Source organism: Drosophila busckii, chromosome 2L, assembly GCF_011750605.1.
Source record: "Drosophila busckii strain San Diego stock center, stock number 13000-0081.31 chromosome 2L, ASM1175060v1, whole genome shotgun sequence".
Taxonomy (NCBI): domain Eukaryota; kingdom Metazoa; phylum Arthropoda; class Insecta; order Diptera; family Drosophilidae; genus Drosophila; species Drosophila busckii.
The window spans coordinates 18,477,676-18,494,616 of record NC_046604.1 but is presented as its reverse complement, the minus strand read 5'-3'; the positions used below and the strand labels follow the sequence as shown (position 1 = coordinate 18,494,616).

Genomic DNA, 16,941 nt, shown 5'->3' with positions numbered 1-16,941 from the left:
GGCTGTGCTGCTCATATCCGGCGTGCTGCAGATTGTACGAGCTTTAATTAACTTTGACGTTGATGTTGTTTTCAACGTTGTTTATTTTTGCATGATCTCGTTAATCTCTGTGCTTGCTTACAGCTCGGCTGGTTCTGCATACACTTTGGCAACAGTTTGTGGCACATTTACGCCTCACGCATCTTTGGCGGCGTATCCGCTGGCGGGGCATTTGTGGTGCTGCCCATATTCATCAATGAGATTGCCGAAAGTCGTGATAAAGCTGCACGCCTAACATTTACAATTGAGCTGTGGCGCACTTTGGGCATACTCTTTGGCTTCCTGCTGGGCTTCTATGTGCCCTATGGTCTTGTCAACATTGTGGGCTGCCTGTTGTCCTGCGTCTTCTCGCTGCTGTTTCCGTTTGTGCAGGAGAGTCCACATCACTATGCGCGCCAAGGGAATGTGTCTGGCCTGGAAAAGTCATTGCGCTGGTATCGTGGCATACGCGACATGGACGAGCGCGAAAAGCCCGAGTACCTAAGTGAGCTGAGCGAATTTAAAGCTGCTCAAGCACAGCACATGGTTCACTCACCACTCTCCCATGGCTATGTGGTGCGCCTAATATGCGTGAGCTTTCTGCTAACCATTTGTGCCAAGCTAAGCGGCGTATTTGTGGAACTCAACTATGCTGCTGATTTTCTGGGACGCGCAGGCCTCAGCATCGAGTTGAACTATGTGCTGCTGGCGCTATCGCAATGCCTCGGAGCGCTGCTGGCGCGTCTAATTGGTCCACGCCTGCCGCGCAAGGTGAGTTCATTGGCTTGATTATCTAGCGTTTGCTTGCTATTAAAATTCTGCTGCAACAGTTGCTGCTCTGCTTATCCTCGCTGCTGTCCGCGGCGGCGGTTATTGCTCTGGCAATCTTTAAGCTGTATGGAGCGCAGTGGCTGCACACTGACTGGAGTAATCGCTATATACCCATGATATTGCTGGCTACGCAGCTGTTCTTTGTTAGCTTTGGTCTCTATCCGCTTGCGGCGGTAGTGAGCAGTGAGGTGTTGCCCACAAAGGTGAGTTTCAACAGCGTGTGTTGAGTTTTACTTTTCAAAAATAAATTCTACTTTTCGCAGCTGCACGATGTGCTCTATTCGCTGGCCAGCTCGCTCGCTTGGCTGCTGCTCTTTGGCATGATTGAGGTAACAATTTTTAAACTTGTTGCTTAATTGTTATAAACAAATATATTGTACACAGGGCTTCAATGCTGTCAAGAGCACGCTGCTGCTCTATTTGTGGGTCTTTGCTGCCGCCTCCATCTTTGTGGGTCTGATATCTTTGCCGCTGCTGCCGGAGACACGCAATCGTCGCGCCTCAGCTGTACAAAGGGAACTGGGCTTTGTGCCCGCCGATGTGGGCGTGGCCAAAGTGGGCTACTTTTAGCAGTTAAGTGCTCCGTTTAGAAGCTGCTGCGTTTTATCAGTTGTTTACTTATTGTGCCTATTTAATTTAATGACGAAGCAACTAGAATTTGGTAGCCGACAGACAGTTCTGTTGAAATGCGTGTAAGTGTAAGTGTGCATCATAAAATGCTGATCTGTGCTTATCTAATCTTAAATAAAATAAAATATATTCTAAAAGAATTCATATTTCATGCCCAGAGCTGCAGATAGGCTTACTCTTAAGTAGCAGTGGTTGCAATAAATTTCAACTTAATGTTGCTTGGTCGAAAAAAGAGGTAAACACTTTTGCTTTCATTTATACAGCACAGCTTAAGCTTAATATATGCTTATTTTTTAAACAAAAATTGAGACGTAGCGTGCAAATCGCTCCCAGATTTGCCCATGTGAGTTGCATTATAATGATGCGCGTCTCTATGAAATTTTTGAGGCGACGCGTCGCTGAAACGCTTCCTACATAACTATAATATAGTCTATATATAAATATATTGATTGTTTAATATTAAGTCAAAAGCCAATAGAGAGTGCAACTGCTTTGGTTGACAAAGAGCAGCGATAGTCTCAACCTTAGCAATTTGTTGTTGCCGCCAGCATAATGAGAGTGATAAGCGCAATGTGCACAGTTGATCTCTGTGTGTGTGTAGATTACACACACACACTTTTATTTATTAACTAACTGTTTTGGGTGCGAAAATTTTTAATGCCGCATATAAAAGTTATCATGTAGCAAGTGCACGACGTTAGTTAGTCGAGAACCTTAAGCGCGCACTCAACCGCAACTAAAATCCACAACTTTTGTTATAGAGGATAATGGTTGCTAACAACTTAATAAGTTAAAGTGCTTAAATTTGTTTAATTGTTTAAATTTAATTGCGACAATCATGGGCAATGCTGGCGATGTGAAATTTCAATATTTGGCTGCAATATTTGGTTAGTATTGAGACTAGTCTGCCAGCAGTCTATATCTAAGTGTGTGTGTGTGTGTGTGCTAATCAAATTAAAAATCGCAAACGGCAACAGTGCAACGTAGAAATGGCAAATAAAACCAAAAATACAACTGCATGATTTCATATCGAACTTGAATATCTACAGATAAAAAAAAATGCCATAAAAAATAGCAAGCAGATTAAATTCAACAATATTGTAAGCACTTTAGCAAACAATTTCGCTTTATTTTCATTTGTTGCAAGCATTATGTTTACAGAGCTTTATTCACATTTTGCTGCTGCTGTTTTTATTCCTGGAATCGAAATCAAACTCAGTTTTATTTTCTGTTCAACCAGTAAACATTGCATCAATTTCCTTTGGCGCATTCTGTGGCTGGCCCTCCGCTAGTTTTCTGGAGCTCTCCAGCAAGGACAGTCCCTTAGAGACGGGCCCGCTCACGCATCAGGATCAGGGCAATGTGGCTTCAGTGCTATGCCTGGGAGGCTTGCTGGGCAATATTTTTTTTGTCTGGCTAGCCGAGCGCATTGGACGCAAAGGCTCATTACTGTGGACTACTCTGCCCTGCTTGGTGAGCATAACTGCGTTAATTAACTTTTCTTTCGAAGCAAAGAAAGCAAGCAAACTGCAAAGCTTACTCTCATTTGTAGCTTGGCTGGATAGGCATACCTTACGCTCGGAATCCTGCGCACTTGATTGCTGCACGCTTTCTGGGCGGCTTCGGAGGCGGCGGTGGCTTCGGCGTCATTCCCATTTATGTAGCAGAGCTGGCCGAGGACAGTGTGCGTGGCGTGCTAGGCACATTTTTGATTTTGACTTGCAATGTGGGCGTGCTGCTGGTCTTTGTGCTGGGCTACTATTTTAATTATGCCACAGTCGCTTGGATGGCCTCAACGCTGTGCATAGCTTTTGTTGTGTGCTTCTGGTTTATGCCCGAGACGCCGCAGCACTTGCTGCAGCTGGACAAACTGCAGGAGGCGGAGCAGTCACTGCGCTATTATCGCAACATACGTGCGCGCGTGTCCAAGGAGCTTAGCGAGGAGTTGCAACTGGAGCTGCATAGATTGCGCACACCCGAGAAGGTCGAGCCAGAAGATGATTGCATTGAAGATAACAAAAATAGGCTCAGCTGGGCTGACTTCAGTAAGTAAACAAGTTGGAGTGCATACAAATTAGCTCCTATTATTATTTTTATTTTCCAGCGGAGCCCACAGCGCGCAAGGCCTGCCTCATTGGCCTGGGCCTGCTGCTGTCCAATCAGGGCTGCGGCTGCTTTGCGCTGCTCAACTATACGGCGGTGATATTCGAAGCGTCCGGCGCCAGCATGCCGCCTACGCTGGCGGCCATAATGGTGGGCGTCATACAGCTGTTGGGCACATATGCATCCACCTTGCTGGTGGAGCGTGCCGGACGCAAGCCGCTGCTGCTGATTTCAGGCGTGGGCATCTGCTTAAGCCAGTGCGCCATGTGCGCACACAGCTATCTGAAGAGCACGGGCTACGATACGAGCGGCTATGACTGGCTGCCCGTTGTGGCGTTCTCCTTTATGCTGTTCATTGCCTGCTGGGGACTGCTGACGCTGCCGTTTATGGTCGTGGCCGAGATACTGCCGCCCAAGATACGCAGCACTGGCATGATGATGATTATGTCTGTGCTCTGGATGATTTCGATGACCACCATAAAGGTGAGCAGCTGCAGCATTCAATAAAGCATTAACTATAATTATTTAAATTTAAATTGCAGTGTGTGCCGCTGCTGATTGCCAATTGGGGCATGCATGGCACCATCCTAATGTTCGCCTGCCTAACGCTCTGTGGCACGCTTTTCATTGCCATCTGTGTGCCCGAGACCAAGGGCAAGTCTGTCGAACAGATACTAGCCAGCTTATAGGCACTAAGCCACTTAGTAGCGAGTCTATGTGTTCCAACAAGTTGTCTGTTGTTGTTGTTGTCATTCGTTATCTTTAAGCATTGCTTATGTGTAAGATCAAGGCGCGTCTTTGTTGTAAATAAAACTAGCATTTTATTATTATACTGCCCTGAACTTCCATGTGCGGCGACTATTAACAAACGCCCAGCTATGATTAGATAAACTTACTTAACAAATCTTTACAGCTTCTGGCGTCAGTTCGCGTGTCAGTCTAACTATTAAAACAATGCAAAGGAATTTATGCAGCCAAAAATGTAAATTCCTTTTATTTATTTAATGACAACATAAATAATAATTGGGTTAAGCTGACACATCGGTAGCAAAATAAAGAGTAAAAAAAACAATATAAATTAATTCATAACCACAATATGCACAAACATTCCGCGTATTTAGATAACATTACAATTAGCATTTAATTAATTTGCATTGTATGTTGTGCGTAAATAAACAAATAGTTTTTAAATGCAAAACCCGTTTTGAGAAATTAACACAAACTATGGTAATTTATGCAAAGTATAGAAAGCAAAGCAAACAGCAGGCAAAGAAGTAAGTTAAGTATACGCGCGCAGTTAGTTGGTTAAAACATTTCAAGCACGTCAGACGACAGACCGACAGTTGAGTGCGGTTCACTCACACATAAAATGCTAGTGAATAGATTTATTTGTTTAAAACTTTGTTGCACAGAACGTAAACTGAATCAATACTATGCAGCAGCAAGCGGTAAGTTGGCTACATCGTCAGCAATTGGTGAAAGCCAATCGAAAGTTTACTGAACATCTTGACAGCTTTTCATAACTGCTGGAAAAATGAATGGCAAACAACAAGTGAAGCTATAAGTACGGAAATTACATTTCAAGCTTATTCCATGTGCATTGTATTTAACAAATTACTTATGACAGGAACAACTTTAACAAGTTTGATGCTAGTTGTTGCTTATGGTGTAGCAAACATTAAACTACGTAGGTATAATATTTGTTTACTAACTAAATTATACAGCAAAATATGCTGAGCTATATTTAAAATCATGAAGAATAAGCATGTCTTGTATTTTCTAACTTTTTAAATTATTTGCTTTACTTATCAGCTATATAAATGCCAATGACATCTCTAATTTCGTATTTGTTTTGCCTAATTTAATTTTCTTTATGTTTTGCTTGTGCTTTGCCCCACTGTGTGTGTGAGCATAGACTTTATCTACAAAATTATTATTTTACTTACGCTTTTAATGCTCAGCAAGTTGTTAACCTTTGATAAGACAAGTCTACAAAACACAATCTAATGCATGCTGTCTAGCAAAGAATTTCAGTTTGGACCCAATCGTGTTTAGCGTCACTACGCGCAGCAAATTCTAAATAAAATATAGTTATGGGTTGGCCAACTTATGTGAGAAATCAATATATGGCAAGCATTGCTGGTGGGTTTACAATTGCAGCTAGTAACAGTTTAAAATTTAATTCGTATATAGTTAATTAAACGCGCGCTAAAATTAAATATATTTTATCTTAAGCTGCAGCTAAAAGTTTCGATATACGCTGATCTATTATTGCTCTTAGTATATATTTTATTTATTTACTTAAACTTTAGCTTATTTGATGCGCTTGCATTTGTTTTTGTTTAGTTTTAGTGATAAGCTTGCCAGATAAGCATTGCTAATATTTATTTCTTTGCAGTCAATATACTTTCAATTGCTTTTGGCGGCACCATGGGCTGGATGTCGTCCAGCTATCTGGAGCTGCAAAGCGCTGCAACGCCTTTGGCCACTGGTCCACTGAACAAACATGAGCTGGGCTGGGTGACTTGCAGTCCAGCGCTGGGCGCACTGCTGGTCACTGTTTTCCTCACGAGCTTTGCGGACAAATATGGACGCAAGCGCTTTTTGCTTTGCTTGTCGTTGCCCGTGCTGGTGAGTGTTTGATTCACAGCTGTGCACTTAAGCCATAAGTAACTTAGCAGTTGTTATTTAACTAGCTCAGCTGGCTGATTATATCCTTGGCACGTCATCCTTGGCATTTGTGTCTGGCACGCTTTCTGGCTGGCTCTGCTGGCGGCGGCTCATTCACCGTTATACCGCTGTATATAACGGAAATTGCAGAGAATCGACTGCGCAGCACACTGGGCACATTCCTGGGACTGGGCACCATGCTGGGATTTCTGCTTATCAATGTGCTCAGCTATTACTTTAGCTTTGCTGCTGTGGCCAGAGTCATGTGCGCGTTACCTTTGCTATTCGTGGCCTGCTTTCTGCGAAATCCGGAGACGCCGCAATTCCTAGTAATGCATAATGCTGCCAAAGCGCAGGCTGCTTTAAGCTATTATCGCGGCATTGACAGCAACGCTAAGCCCGATGTGGAAGTGCAGCAGGAGCTAAACAGACTTTGCGAGCCACCAGCACTTGAGGCTCGCGAGGCTGCAAAGAGTTCGCGAGTAAGCTGCGCTGAATTTTGTAAGTAAGTAGTTGCTTCCAAACTATCGTATTACAAGCTTGAATATTTACGTATACGTAATACGCAGTCAAACGCTAGTTATACAATTATTTTGCATGCCAATAATTTATTTTAAATTGTACATGCTTGCACAGTATTTTTTTTATTTTTATATATTTTTATTTAATTTTTCTAGTGTATATTTACGCATACGTATACGTAATACGCAGCCAAACGTTTAATATTAAGCTAGTTATACATTATTTTGCATGCCCAATAATTTATTTAAAATTGTACATGCATGCACTGTATTTTCTTTTATTTTTATATATTTTTATTTAATTTTTCTAGTGTATATTTACATATACGTATACGTAATACGCAGCCAAAACGTTTAATATTAAGCTAGTTATACAATTATTTTGCATGCCCAATAATTTATTTAAAATTGTACATGCATGCACTGTATATTTTTATTTTTATATATTTTTTATTTAATTTTTCTAGGTGTATATAGTATACATAATACGCAGCCAAACGTTTAATATTAAGCTAGTTATACAATTATTTTGCATGCCCATTAATTTATTTTAATTTATACATACTTGTGCTGTATTTTTTTTATTTTTATATATTTTTTTGTATTTTTTCTAGTGCAACCCAAAGCGCGCAAAGCTTTTCTCATTGGCTCGCTCATGGTGCTGATTAATCAATTGAGTGGCTTGTTGCCACTGCAGAATTATATAAGCAGCATTTTTAGCCAAGCTGGCTCGGGTCTATCAGCCAGAGTGTCCACCATTATAGTGTGCTTCATACAGCTGCTGGGCACCTATGCCACAACGCATTTTGTGGAGAACGCTGGACGCAAGACGCTGCTCATCTGCTCCACCGCGGGCATTTGCTTGGGCGAGCTTGCCTTATCGGCTTACTACTATTTAACAGCCCAGGGCTACGATACCAGCAGCTGCAGCTGGGTGCCCATTGCTGCGCTGTCCTTTGTGGTGTTTACTGCCTCCGGTGGTGCAATGTCTATAATCTATGTGGTTATGGCTGAGATATGTCCGCCGCGTATACGCAGCATGGCTGTGCGTATACATATAAGTTGCATATTCATATTGGGCATGACAATACTTAAGGTAAATATTGCTAGTAACTTATACTTATACTTAGGTAACTTTATTTTACAGACATTTCCACTGGCGAGCGCTGCATTTGGCATTGCGGGCACTATATTCGCCTTTGCTGTTTTCTCATTTGTTTTAACTATTTTGGTGATTATATTTGTGCCTGAAACGAAGGGCAAGACTATAGAGGAAATTCAAGCAAGCTTATAAACGATAAAATGTTGGAGCAGCAGACTATACAAAGTATTACTATAAATTTTTAATGCGGTATGTCTTGGTTTAAGTTCAAAAAACACTCAAATCAAATGAAGCAAAGCTGCAGCAGGCGTCACATAATGCGGTATAAGCCTGACTTTATGCATGAATAAATACAAATTTTAACAAATAAAAAGCTGTGTATTTTACATCGTTGTCTTGTTTAGTCTTCCAGCATGGACTTGCCTTTGGTTTCGTTGAGGCAGCAAACGAAAAATACAAAACCAAAGGCTGTGATTGCTGCACAGGACCACATGGTGGCGGGCAGACCCCAATTAGCCATGCACAAAGGCAATATATTGAGCATAACAAAGACAAAGCAGCTGCATATAACAATTGCTATAGATGCAGCCTGTGCGCGTATCTATCAAAAAGTTTAAGCAATAAAATAAAATTTAGAGCGCACTGTAAGCCAACTCACCTTAACTGGAAATAGCTCCACTAGCACAACAAAGAAACAGCCAATTAGACCTATGTTGCCTAAAAATATATAAAGCGACATGCAAAGCAGCGGCAACCAGCTCCAGTCGCTTAGATCATAACGCGCAGCAAAGTAAGTGAACAGACCCAAAGCACTTAGACTGAAGACGACGCCCGCTGAGCTAACCACCAGCAATATCTTGCGTCCCCATATATCACAGAGTAGTGTGGTTCCGTATGTGCCCAGAATTTGCACCACGCCTATGAAAATAGTGCAGTTATCTGGATTCAAAGTGCTGCCCGATGCAGCAAATATATCCGACATATAGTTGACCATAGCGAAGAGTCCACTGAACTGATTCACTATAAGCAGCACAAAGGCTATGCCGTAGGCCTTAAGCGCAGCTTTAGTAACTGCAAAAGATTAGATAAGCCAAGGCTTAATTTAAATGCTGCTCAACATACAAAAGTCCTGGAGCGTGGGCTTGTCCAGCTGCTTTGCTGCACTGGTAAGCGTATGCTTCATATGCTCAAACTCCAGCATAGCCGAACTGGCAATATCCTTTATGTTCTTATAATATCGAAAGGACTGCTCGGCAGCTGCAAACTTGCGCTTGCGTATCAAATGCATGGGCGAGTCGCGTATAAAGAAAAGCGTGGATATGAAGTAGCTCAAAGGAAAGATGAGCACCACAAGCGGTATAACATGATAGGCCAGATGAGTGCCCAGTATATAGCCCAGGAGTATGCCTATATTGACGGAAAGCATGACCATCGAACCAAATGTGCCGCGTACTCTAGCAGAGAAAAGAAAAATTATGGGAAAAATATTTGTGCTTAGTTTTCCCACACTTATAAATATTAATATGTTAACTGTTAGGTTAGGTTGGGTGGAATATTTAACGCTGATTAAAGTGCTTAACATTTTGTTTAGCTTAACTTACGATTTACTGCCATTGACACAACGTAGTCGCGTGTAAGTCGTAAACTTCACAATTTATCACAATTATAACTTACTTGGCATCTGAAATTTCGCTTAGAAATATGGGATGAACAATGTACATGCCACCGCTTGAAATGCCAGCGAGAAAGCGTCCAACAAACAAATATTCCATGCTTTGAGCAAAGTAAACCAAAATCCACAAGCACTGGGGGCGAGCAGAAAAATGTTTGAGAGCTTTAAACTTTATTGAAATACTCACTGAGTGTGGAATTGCTATGAATAGCAGTCCCAGTCTGGCGCCAATGCGATTGAGTGCCACGCCCATGAATATATTGCCAGTTACAGCGCCCATGCCCAGAGCAGAGCCCACCCAGGATATTTCCGCAATACTTAATGAAAATTCCAGCGGGCTGTCTGCAGACTGCAGCTTACGCAAAATGGGGGAGAGCCAACCTACGCCTATGCCATGTGCTATAGATATGAGATTAACTGCAATACCAATGCTATATATGCCATATGCTGTTTGAACTCTTTAAGCTTGAACACTTACTGAGCACAGTGGCAAAGAATTGATAGCGTTGCCTTTCATTTAGCAAACAGTCGGTACGCTGCAGCAGCTTCTTAAGCATTTTGACCGTACTAAATTAAATTAAAACTAAGTGTTGCACTTGGCTTGCATTTTAATACTACAGCGTCTGCAACTGCTGCATAGACTTTAATAGCAGCTGCGTGCTTACGTCATCATAAAGATAACGAAAACCTTTAGATTTAGCACTTTAAATAAGATGACGCCTACCCAAGAAAATATGAAAGTCATGCGAGCAACAAAGCCGCAAGCTAAACATGATTAAAAATATAATAACAGCTACTACGTACTTTATTTTTATTATATTTATACTAAGCATCCAGCAGCGATTTGCCTTTGGTCTCTTTGAGAAACAGCAAGAAATACACAAAGCCAAACAAGCCCACAAAGGAGCAGCCCCACATGGTGTAGGCCACGCCAAATGTATCCATGCATATGGGAAATATCTTAAGCGACACAAACACAGCGCTGCTCAAAGCAACAACCACAGCTGAAACGGCCACCGAGCGTATCTATCAAAGTCAAAGACACACTGTAATCATGTGTATTATAAATTATATAAAAATCAACTCACTTTTGCCGGCATCAGCTCCACAACCTGCACAAAGAACACCCCCACCAGTCCAATATTGCATAGGAAAACATCCAGCGATAGCAGCAACAAAGGCAACCAGCCCACTGACGACAAGTCATACTGCTGCGCCAGATACACATACAAGCCAAAGATGCAGAGACTCACACTCGCGCCCAGCGAGGAGATCAATAACAGAATCTTGCGGCCGCATCTGTCGCACAGCAATGTTGTGATGTAAGTGCCAACGATTTGCACTACGCCCAGGATTATGGTGCACATATTAACGTCCAGCGTAGTGTGCGACACCGCAAAGATGTTCGCCATGTAGGTGGTGAAGCAAAAGGTGCCAGTGAACTGATTTGTTATAATCAACACTGTAGCTGTGGCGTATGCACTCAAAGCAGCAGGCGTAACTGCAAAGACAGTTATGAAAACAAAGCTAGTAAGTGTTGCTTGTGGCACATACCGAAATCCTTGTAGCTGCTGGACTTTTGCTGCAAGCTTTGATCTGTTGTTAGCTTGTGCTTAATATCCTCAAATTCCCACATGGCAGCTTTGTCGGCTGCACCAATGTTTTTATAGAATCTAAAGGACTTTTCAGCAGCAGCAAACTTGCGCTTGCTAATCAGATAATGCGGCGTCTCGGGCAGAAAGAGATTGCAGATAAAGTAGCCAATGGGAAAGGGTAGCACCCAAAACATTGCAGTAAAGTAAGCCACATAGGTGGACAATATATAGCCAGCCAGGACGCCCATGTTGACCGACAACATAATCATGGAGCCCAGACGACCGCGAATGCTGCAAAGATAAGCGTTGAGTAATGGAGCGTAGCAAGCAGCAGCTTGGCAACTCACTTGGTGTCTGCAATTTCGCTTATAAATATGGGAAAGACTATATAGCCAGCGCCGCCTGTAATGCCAGCTAGCAAACGAGCTACATATAAATACTCCACGCTTTGTGCAAAGTAGGAAAACAGCCAGAAGCACTGCAAGTTCAGTTGTTAATTAAATTCAAAGTTATGCTTTAGCTAACTTACCACATGTGGAAAGGTTAGAGCCAACATAACAAACTTGCGCCCAATGCGATCCTGCATACAGCCAGCCAGCACATTGCCTATAGCAGCGCCAATGCCCAGCAAGGAGCCAATCCAGGACAGCTGCTCCACAAACACATCAAAGTCCAGTGGCGAGTCCGCAGTTTGCAGCACGCGCATCACTGGCGACATCCAGCCAATGCCAATGCCATGAGCAAACGTTGCAATGTTCACTATACCGCAAAGTTGTGAATTAACGAAAATTAAATTATGCCGTAAGCCTACCTAGAAACGTGGCCAAAAGCTGATAACGATTACGCTGGTTAAGCAGCGAGCTGGAATTCTGTAAAACAGCCGCCATGCTCAACGCTCAACGCTGGACAAAAGCGAATTGAATTCAAAACGTCATTATCAAGCAGTTTTCTAGTCTTTTGAGCTGTTGCAGATAAAACAGATTAGGCCTTAATTGCTCATGAGTAAGCACACAAATTTATTAGCGTGGTAAACAATGATGAAATAGTTGCAGATTTAAATACATTAAATTTAACTTAAAGCATGTAATGTTATTGAAGCTAGTCGAGCAGCGCTTTGCCCTTGGTCTCTGTCAGAAATAAGCCAAAGTAAATGAAGCCAAACAGGCCCACACTCGAGCAGCCCCACATCGTATACTCCACGCCAAAGCGGTCCATGCAAATTGGAAAGATTTTCAGCGTAACAAACACCATGCAACTGAGCAGCACCACAACAATGGATATAACCACAGAGCGTATCTGAATTGATATGAATTCAATTAATTAAGGCAGCGTTATTAAAAATTGTTATAAGCTTCACCTTGCTTGGCATCAGCTCCACCATCTGCACAAAGAACACGCCCACCAGTCCAATGTTGCACACAAACACGTCCAGCGACAGCAGCAGCAGTGGCAGCCAGCCCACCGCTGATAGATCATAGTCCTTGGCCAAATACACATAGACGCCAAATATGCCCAGGCTAATGCTGGCGCCCAACGTGCTGCACAGCAAAAGAATCTTGCGGCCACATCTATCGCATAGTAAAGTGGCCGTATAGGTGCCTACAATTTGCACTACGCCTATGATAATGGTGCACATATTGACGTCCAGCGTGGTGTGCGACACCGCAAAGATGTTGGCCATGTAGGTGGTGAAGCATGAAGTGCCAGTGAACTGATTGCAAATGATGAGCACAGCGGCTGTGGCATAAGCCTTAAGCGCCGCAGGCGTCACTGCAAGCAACATGTCAATGCAAATATTTGCCAAAGTGCGGCGGCTGCACTTACCAAAGTCCTGTGTGCTGCAGGACCTTTGTTGACCTTGTTCGCTTGTCAGCTTGTGCTTAATATCCTCGAATTCCCACATGGCAGCTTTGTCCGCAGCGTCAATGTTTTTATAGAATCTAAAGGACTTTTCAGCAGCAGCAAACTTGCGCTTCATGATAAGATAATGCGGCGTCTCGGGCAGAAAGAGATTGCTGATGAAGTAGCAAATGGGAAAGGGTATGGCCCAGAAAGGCGCCAATGCATAGGCTACATTGTGGCTTAGTATATAGCCAGCCAGCACGCCTATATTAACCGATAGCATTATCAAGGAGCTGAGGCGACCGCGAATGCTGCAAGCAAATTATTTAATTAAATGCTGAGCAAACTTCAGTGTGCCACTCACTTGGCGTCTGAAATTTCGCTGATATAAATGGGGAATACTATGTAGCCAGCACCGCCTGTAACGCCAGCCAAAAGACGCGCCAGGTATAAATACTCAACGCTTTGAGCGTAGTAGGACAACAGCCAGAAGCACTGCAAACGTTTGAAATATATAAGCGCGCAATTGGGTGTGGAATTGGATTTGGAGTAGCTACCACATAGGGCACAATGAGAGCGTACATCACTGGCTTGCGACCGAAGCGCGCTTGCAGGCAGCCCGCTAGCAAGTTGCCTATGACGCTGCCAATGCCCAGTAGAGAGCCTATCCAGGATAACTGCTCGACCAGCACATCAAAGTCGAGCGGGGAGTTCTCAGTTTGCAGTGCCAGCATCACTGGCGACATCCAGCCCATGCCCAGGCCATGCGAGAAAGTAGCAAAGTTTACTAGCAAAGCACAAGCAGATTAACATTTATATATATATACTGTTGATGTTGCTACCTAGCAGCGTTGCAAGGAACTGATAGCGATTGCGCCTGCTCAACAGGCAATTGGAATTCTCAAATATCGCAGTCATTGTCAATTCCTTTGAGCAACTCAACACGACGTCAACGACAACACACTAAAGACTCAACGCGTACAACAAGTGAGAGTTGCTTTTGAGCATAAAGATAAACGCAGCAGAGCTTAAGAGTTAAGAGATTTATTATTGCGGCTCAGTCCTCGACCATAGATTTGCCTTTTGTCTCGGGCAAGAACAATAAAAAGTAAACAAATGTGAGCAGCGCAGACACGGCCGAGAACCACATGGTTATAGATATGCCCATATGATGTAGCAGCAGTGGAAACAGCTTCAAAGTGCCAAATACCAACAGACTTAGAAACACCACAGAAATCGACGTTGCCACGCTGCGTATCTGCAAATGAAAACAGAGAGACGATGAGCAAGATAAATCAACGCCGCACACTTTTGTGCGTGCGCACCTTGGCCGGAAACAGCTCGACGAGCACCACAAAGAAGATGCCAATTAGCCCGATATTGCCCAGATAAACAATCAGCACCATCAGCAGCAGCGGCAGCCAATTGAAAGCGCTTAAATCACTTTGCGCCGCGAAATATGTAAACAGGCCGAAAACAAAGCAGCCCAGGGCCACGCCCAGTGTGGAAATCAGCATCAGTATGCGACGTCCTATAATGTCCACCAGCAGTGTGGATGAATACACGCCCACAATTTGCACTACGCCTATGATAATGGTGCTGCTGTTTACGTCCAGCACCGCACCAGACGCAGTGAATATGGCCGACATATAGTTAATGAAGCTAAACACGCCACTGAACTGATAGCCCAAGGACAAAACAGTAGCCGCGGCCATTGCTTTTAAAGCAGGACGCGTCACTAGAATTAAAAAATTCATTAATCAAATATTAAGTATACGTCCAACATTTGTTGCAAGTTTCTACTCACGCAAGTCCTTGTAGCTCACAGCGCTTGTACGCTCAGCTTCTCGCGCTTCAATGGCCGCGCGTAGCTGCTCAAAGTCCGCCTTGTTGGCCGACTCCACAGCGCCATGTTGATTGTTGTAGTATCTGAAGGATGCCTCCGCTGCAGTTGCGCGACTTTGCATTAGTAGATACGGCGCCGTTTCGGGCAGCATGAGATTGGCCAGAAAATACGCAATGGGCAGCAGTATGCCCAGAAAGGGCACCACATGATACGGCAGATAACTGCTCAGTATATAGCCCACGAGTATGCCCAAGTTGACCGACAGCATGACCATCGATGTTAAAGCGCCGCGTATGCTGAAAGTTTAAACAACTTACTTTAAAGTTCATGCGGCCATGTTAAGTTACCTGCTGTTGGCCAGTTCGCTAATGTAAATTGGCACCACCACATAGCCCGCACCACCAGTGAAGCCGCACAGAAAGCGCGCAGCATATAGATAACCCACATTCTCAGCGCTATATATCAATATCCACAGGCACTAAACAGAGTTTGCGCTAAGTTTAGTTGCAGTTTGACAGCAGCATGCCCCACTCACCGCATAAGGTCCTGCCAGCAAATAAATGCAAAACTTGCGGCCCATGCGCTCCAACAGCAAAGCGATTGTTAAATTGCCACATAGACTGCCCAGACCCAGCATGGAGCCCAGCCAGGAAACTTCATCGATATTAACCTGAAAGTCCAGCGGCGATTGCGCCGTTTGTATTGTGGTCAGAGTGGGCGACAGCCAGCCCACGCCCACGCCATGTGCAAAGGTTATAATGTTGACTAGCAAAATGTGAATTTCAGTTGGCATAGCATAGAATCATAGCTACCTATAATAGTGGCCAGCAGCTGGTAACGCGTCTGCGGCTGCAGCAATGACATCTTGACAGCTCCAAGGTGCTGCTTCAACTGCTGCTAATCAGCTATGGCTGCAATGTCGATAGCTCAAGTTTAAACAAGCTTTGACTTTTAGAGGGCACTTTCCAATGTGAGAGCGTGTGGCAGGTTCAATGTTTGAACTACAACAGACAATTGTAAATGGCTAAGACGCGCCATAAAGATAAGTTGCAAGAAATTGTCTGAAGCGTTAATTAGTGTGTTTTGCGATTTAGTTTTACTAAATGCTAAAGAAGGCGTGTCTGTTTATATATTTGCTAAACTTGCGCCAAAAATTAACAACCACATGCATGCTGAGTAAAGCTCAAGCTTAGCGACTTGACATTGCTGCGCAGGCAGCATCATAATTAACCAAAGGCATGCAACCGAGCAGATTGATATGCGATATATATTTGCCTGCTGCAGCTACTCACATCAATAATGCCAGCAGACATTGTAAGCATGCTAGACATGTAATTAATAAAGCAAAGCTGATATCCTATCAAAAGCAAAAGAGCAACGCAACATGCCACATAAAGGCTGCAGTCAGTATTTAATCCATATAAATTATTTTATGCTTAAATTTTATAGCAAAATGTAATTAATCTTGCGCTGTGTAACGAATTGTAGCAAGAGTTGCGCAGCTGTCGTATTACACATACGCACTGTTGTGTAAAAAAAATGCCAATGTAGCATATCAGTTGCAACAATTTGTGCTTTACCCTCTGCTTGCTGCTCTAAGAGTTAAAGAGCGTTTAAAAATGGTTAACCTACTCTCAGGCCAAGTTCGTCAACTCGAGCGACTTAAGTGACGCCTTTGATAATTTCACAAAGTAAACAAGCAGTTGGCTCAATATTTACTTTAATGCCCGCAAAACAATGATAAAGCATATTTAAATAGCTTAATATAACGCTTTAGTTAGCTTGGGTAAGGTTAGGTATTTATTATAATAAAACAACTAGCATATTTTTTTTGATATTTCGTTTTTCAGGTAAATGTATATATTTAAATAAATTTAATTAGATAATGCAACATATAATGCAATATATAATTTGTTTTTGTTTTGTTTTTTTTTTTAACACGATTTGGTGGCATAACATTTTGCCCACTTAAAACAAATTAAAAATCTAGCATACTAAATCACAGTGTTTTTTCCAAGTGAAAAAATTAGCAAAAAAAATCTACAAAAACTTTCTAGCATTTTAAATAACGTAGCTATAGTACAATATGTGTGATAATAATTATATATAAT

At 42.9% G+C, this 16,941-nt stretch overlaps 7 protein-coding genes across 10 annotated transcripts in view; 3 read left to right on the top strand and 4 right to left on the bottom strand.

Moving 5' to 3' along the window:
* Positions 1-1,677, top strand: part of LOC108607614 (facilitated trehalose transporter Tret1) — an 8,044-nt gene extending 6,367 nt beyond the window's left edge. Inside the window, exons 5-9 of the mRNA XM_033294956.1 lie at positions 4-34; positions 124-789; positions 849-1,052; positions 1,113-1,178; positions 1,234-1,677. Coding sequence (XP_033150847.1) covers positions 4-34; positions 124-789; positions 849-1,052; positions 1,113-1,178; positions 1,234-1,419 — 1,153 coding nt within the window. The 3' untranslated portion in view covers positions 1,420-1,677. The remainder of the gene's footprint in view (positions 1-3; positions 35-123; positions 790-848; positions 1,053-1,112; positions 1,179-1,233) is intronic.
* Positions 1,678-2,317: 640 nt separating this feature from the next.
* On the top strand, positions 2,318-4,412 carry LOC108607615 (facilitated trehalose transporter Tret1). The gene is made up of 5 exons (XM_017998528.2): positions 2,318-2,366; positions 2,720-2,952; positions 3,032-3,524; positions 3,584-4,065; positions 4,125-4,412. The coding sequence occupies exons 1-5, from the start codon at positions 2,318-2,320 to the stop codon at positions 4,269-4,271; spliced, it is 1,404 nt and encodes a 467-aa protein (XP_017854017.1). The 3' UTR covers positions 4,272-4,412.
* Positions 4,413-5,632: 1,220 nt separating this feature from the next.
* Positions 5,633-8,092, top strand: LOC108607611 (facilitated trehalose transporter Tret1-like). Of its 4 annotated transcripts, XM_017998522.2 has the most exons (5): positions 5,633-5,724; positions 5,981-6,213; positions 6,279-6,753; positions 7,388-7,869; positions 7,921-8,092. In XM_017998522.2, the coding sequence occupies exons 1-5, from the start codon at positions 5,676-5,678 to the stop codon at positions 8,065-8,067; spliced, it is 1,386 nt and encodes a 461-aa protein (XP_017854011.1). In that variant the 5' UTR covers positions 5,633-5,675; the 3' UTR covers positions 8,068-8,092. The 4 variants fall into 4 exon arrangements, with proteins under 4 accessions (XP_017854011.1, XP_017854010.1, XP_017854013.1 ...); XM_017998521.2 differs by having other exon boundaries at positions 7,388-8,092; XM_017998524.1 differs by lacking the exon at positions 7,921-8,092 and having other exon boundaries at positions 6,279-6,757; positions 7,388-7,524.
* An 8-nt stretch (positions 8,093-8,100) lies between these two features.
* On the bottom strand, positions 8,101-10,147 carry LOC108607617 (facilitated trehalose transporter Tret1). Its single transcript, XM_017998530.2, has 6 exons — positions 10,026-10,147; positions 9,735-9,964; positions 9,550-9,680; positions 8,998-9,329; positions 8,534-8,946; positions 8,101-8,476 (listed from the first exon to the last, which is right to left on the bottom strand). The coding sequence occupies exons 1-6, from the start codon at positions 10,102-10,104 to the stop codon at positions 8,276-8,278; spliced, it is 1,386 nt and encodes a 461-aa protein (XP_017854019.1). The 5' UTR covers positions 10,105-10,147; the 3' UTR covers positions 8,101-8,275.
* A 201-nt stretch (positions 10,148-10,348) lies between these two features.
* On the bottom strand, positions 10,349-12,047 carry LOC108607951 (CG3285). The gene is made up of 6 exons (XM_033294062.1): positions 11,954-12,047; positions 11,672-11,901; positions 11,490-11,620; positions 11,102-11,433; positions 10,636-11,048; positions 10,349-10,573 (listed from the first exon to the last, which is right to left on the bottom strand). The coding sequence occupies exons 1-6, from the start codon at positions 12,027-12,029 to the stop codon at positions 10,373-10,375; spliced, it is 1,383 nt and encodes a 460-aa protein (XP_033149953.1). The 5' UTR covers positions 12,030-12,047; the 3' UTR covers positions 10,349-10,372.
* Positions 12,048-12,240: 193 nt separating this feature from the next.
* Positions 12,241-13,902, bottom strand: LOC117135054 (facilitated trehalose transporter Tret1-like). The gene is made up of 6 exons (XM_033294955.1): positions 13,827-13,902; positions 13,542-13,771; positions 13,349-13,479; positions 12,967-13,295; positions 12,500-12,912; positions 12,241-12,438 (listed from the first exon to the last, which is right to left on the bottom strand). Exons 1-6 carry the CDS (start codon positions 13,900-13,902, stop codon positions 12,241-12,243), a joined length of 1,377 nt encoding a protein of 458 aa, XP_033150846.1.
* Positions 13,903-14,023: 121 nt separating this feature from the next.
* Positions 14,024-15,709, bottom strand: LOC108601093 (facilitated trehalose transporter Tret1). The gene is made up of 6 exons (XM_017989007.1): positions 15,643-15,709; positions 15,366-15,595; positions 15,178-15,308; positions 14,792-15,126; positions 14,310-14,722; positions 14,024-14,242 (listed from the first exon to the last, which is right to left on the bottom strand). Exons 1-6 carry the CDS (start codon positions 15,692-15,694, stop codon positions 14,042-14,044), a joined length of 1,362 nt encoding a protein of 453 aa, XP_017844496.1. The 5' UTR covers positions 15,695-15,709; the 3' UTR covers positions 14,024-14,041.
* Between the last annotated feature and the right edge of the window lie 1,232 nt (positions 15,710-16,941).

What these genes read in the sequence shown, in the direction of transcription:
- LOC108601093 (XM_017989007.1), bottom strand. Translation starts at nt 15,694, where the DNA reads ATGTCATTGCTGCAGCCGCAGACGCGTTACCAGCTGCTGGCCACTATT. An exon ending in AGCGAACTGGCCAACAGCAG is followed by an intron (nt 15,127 to 15,177) that starts GTAACTTAACAT and finishes TTAAACTTTCAG; the next exon opens with CATACGCGGCGCTTTAACAT. An exon ending in TCGAGCTGTTTCCGGCCAAG is followed by an intron (nt 14,243 to 14,309) that starts GTGCGCACGCAC and finishes TTTCATTTGCAG; the next exon opens with ATACGCAGCGTGGCAACGTC.
- LOC108607615 (XM_017998528.2), top strand. Translation starts at nt 2,318, where the DNA reads ATGGGCAATGCTGGCGATGTGAAATTTCAATATTTGGCTGCAATATTT. An exon ending in ATATTTGGCTGCAATATTTG is followed by an intron (nt 2,367 to 2,719) that starts GTTAGTATTGAG and finishes CTGTTCAACCAG; the next exon opens with TAAACATTGCATCAATTTCC. An exon ending in GGACTACTCTGCCCTGCTTG is followed by an intron (nt 2,953 to 3,031) that starts GTGAGCATAACT and finishes TCTCATTTGTAG; the next exon opens with CTTGGCTGGATAGGCATACC.
- LOC108607617 (XM_017998530.2), bottom strand. Translation starts at nt 10,104, where the DNA reads ATGCTTAAGAAGCTGCTGCAGCGTACCGACTGTTTGCTAAATGAAAGG. An exon ending in ATTCTTTGCCACTGTGCTCA is followed by an intron (nt 9,965 to 10,025) that starts GTAAGTGTTCAA and finishes TTGGTATTGCAG; the next exon opens with TTAATCTCATATCTATAGCA. An exon ending in GCCCACGCTCCAGGACTTTT is followed by an intron (nt 8,947 to 8,997) that starts GTATGTTGAGCA and finishes AATCTTTTGCAG; the next exon opens with TTACTAAAGCTGCGCTTAAG.
- LOC108607611 (XM_017998521.2), top strand. Translation starts at nt 5,676, where the DNA reads ATGGGTTGGCCAACTTATGTGAGAAATCAATATATGGCAAGCATTGCT. An exon ending in ATATATGGCAAGCATTGCTG is followed by an intron (nt 5,725 to 5,980) that starts GTGGGTTTACAA and finishes ATTTCTTTGCAG; the next exon opens with TCAATATACTTTCAATTGCT. An exon ending in GCTTGTCGTTGCCCGTGCTG is followed by an intron (nt 6,214 to 6,278) that starts GTGAGTGTTTGA and finishes TTATTTAACTAG; the next exon opens with CTCAGCTGGCTGATTATATC.
- LOC117135054 (XM_033294955.1), bottom strand. Translation starts at nt 13,902, where the DNA reads ATGACTGCGATATTTGAGAATTCCAATTGCCTGTTGAGCAGGCGCAAT. An exon ending in GTTCCTTGCAACGCTGCTAG is followed by an intron (nt 13,772 to 13,826) that starts GTAGCAACATCA and finishes GTGCTTTGCTAG; the next exon opens with TAAACTTTGCTACTTTCTCG. An exon ending in AGCGAAATTTCAGACGCCAA is followed by an intron (nt 13,296 to 13,348) that starts GTGAGTGGCACA and finishes ATTTGCTTGCAG; the next exon opens with CATTCGCGGTCGCCTCAGCT.
- LOC108607951 (XM_033294062.1), bottom strand. Translation starts at nt 12,029, where the DNA reads ATGGCGGCTGTTTTACAGAATTCCAGCTCGCTGCTTAACCAGCGTAAT. An exon ending in CTCTAACCTTTCCACATGTG is followed by an intron (nt 11,621 to 11,671) that starts GTAAGTTAGCTA and finishes CTGAACTTGCAG; the next exon opens with TGCTTCTGGCTGTTTTCCTA. An exon ending in TGGAGCTGATGCCGGCAAAA is followed by an intron (nt 10,574 to 10,635) that starts GTGAGTTGATTT and finishes TGACTTTGATAG; the next exon opens with ATACGCTCGGTGGCCGTTTC.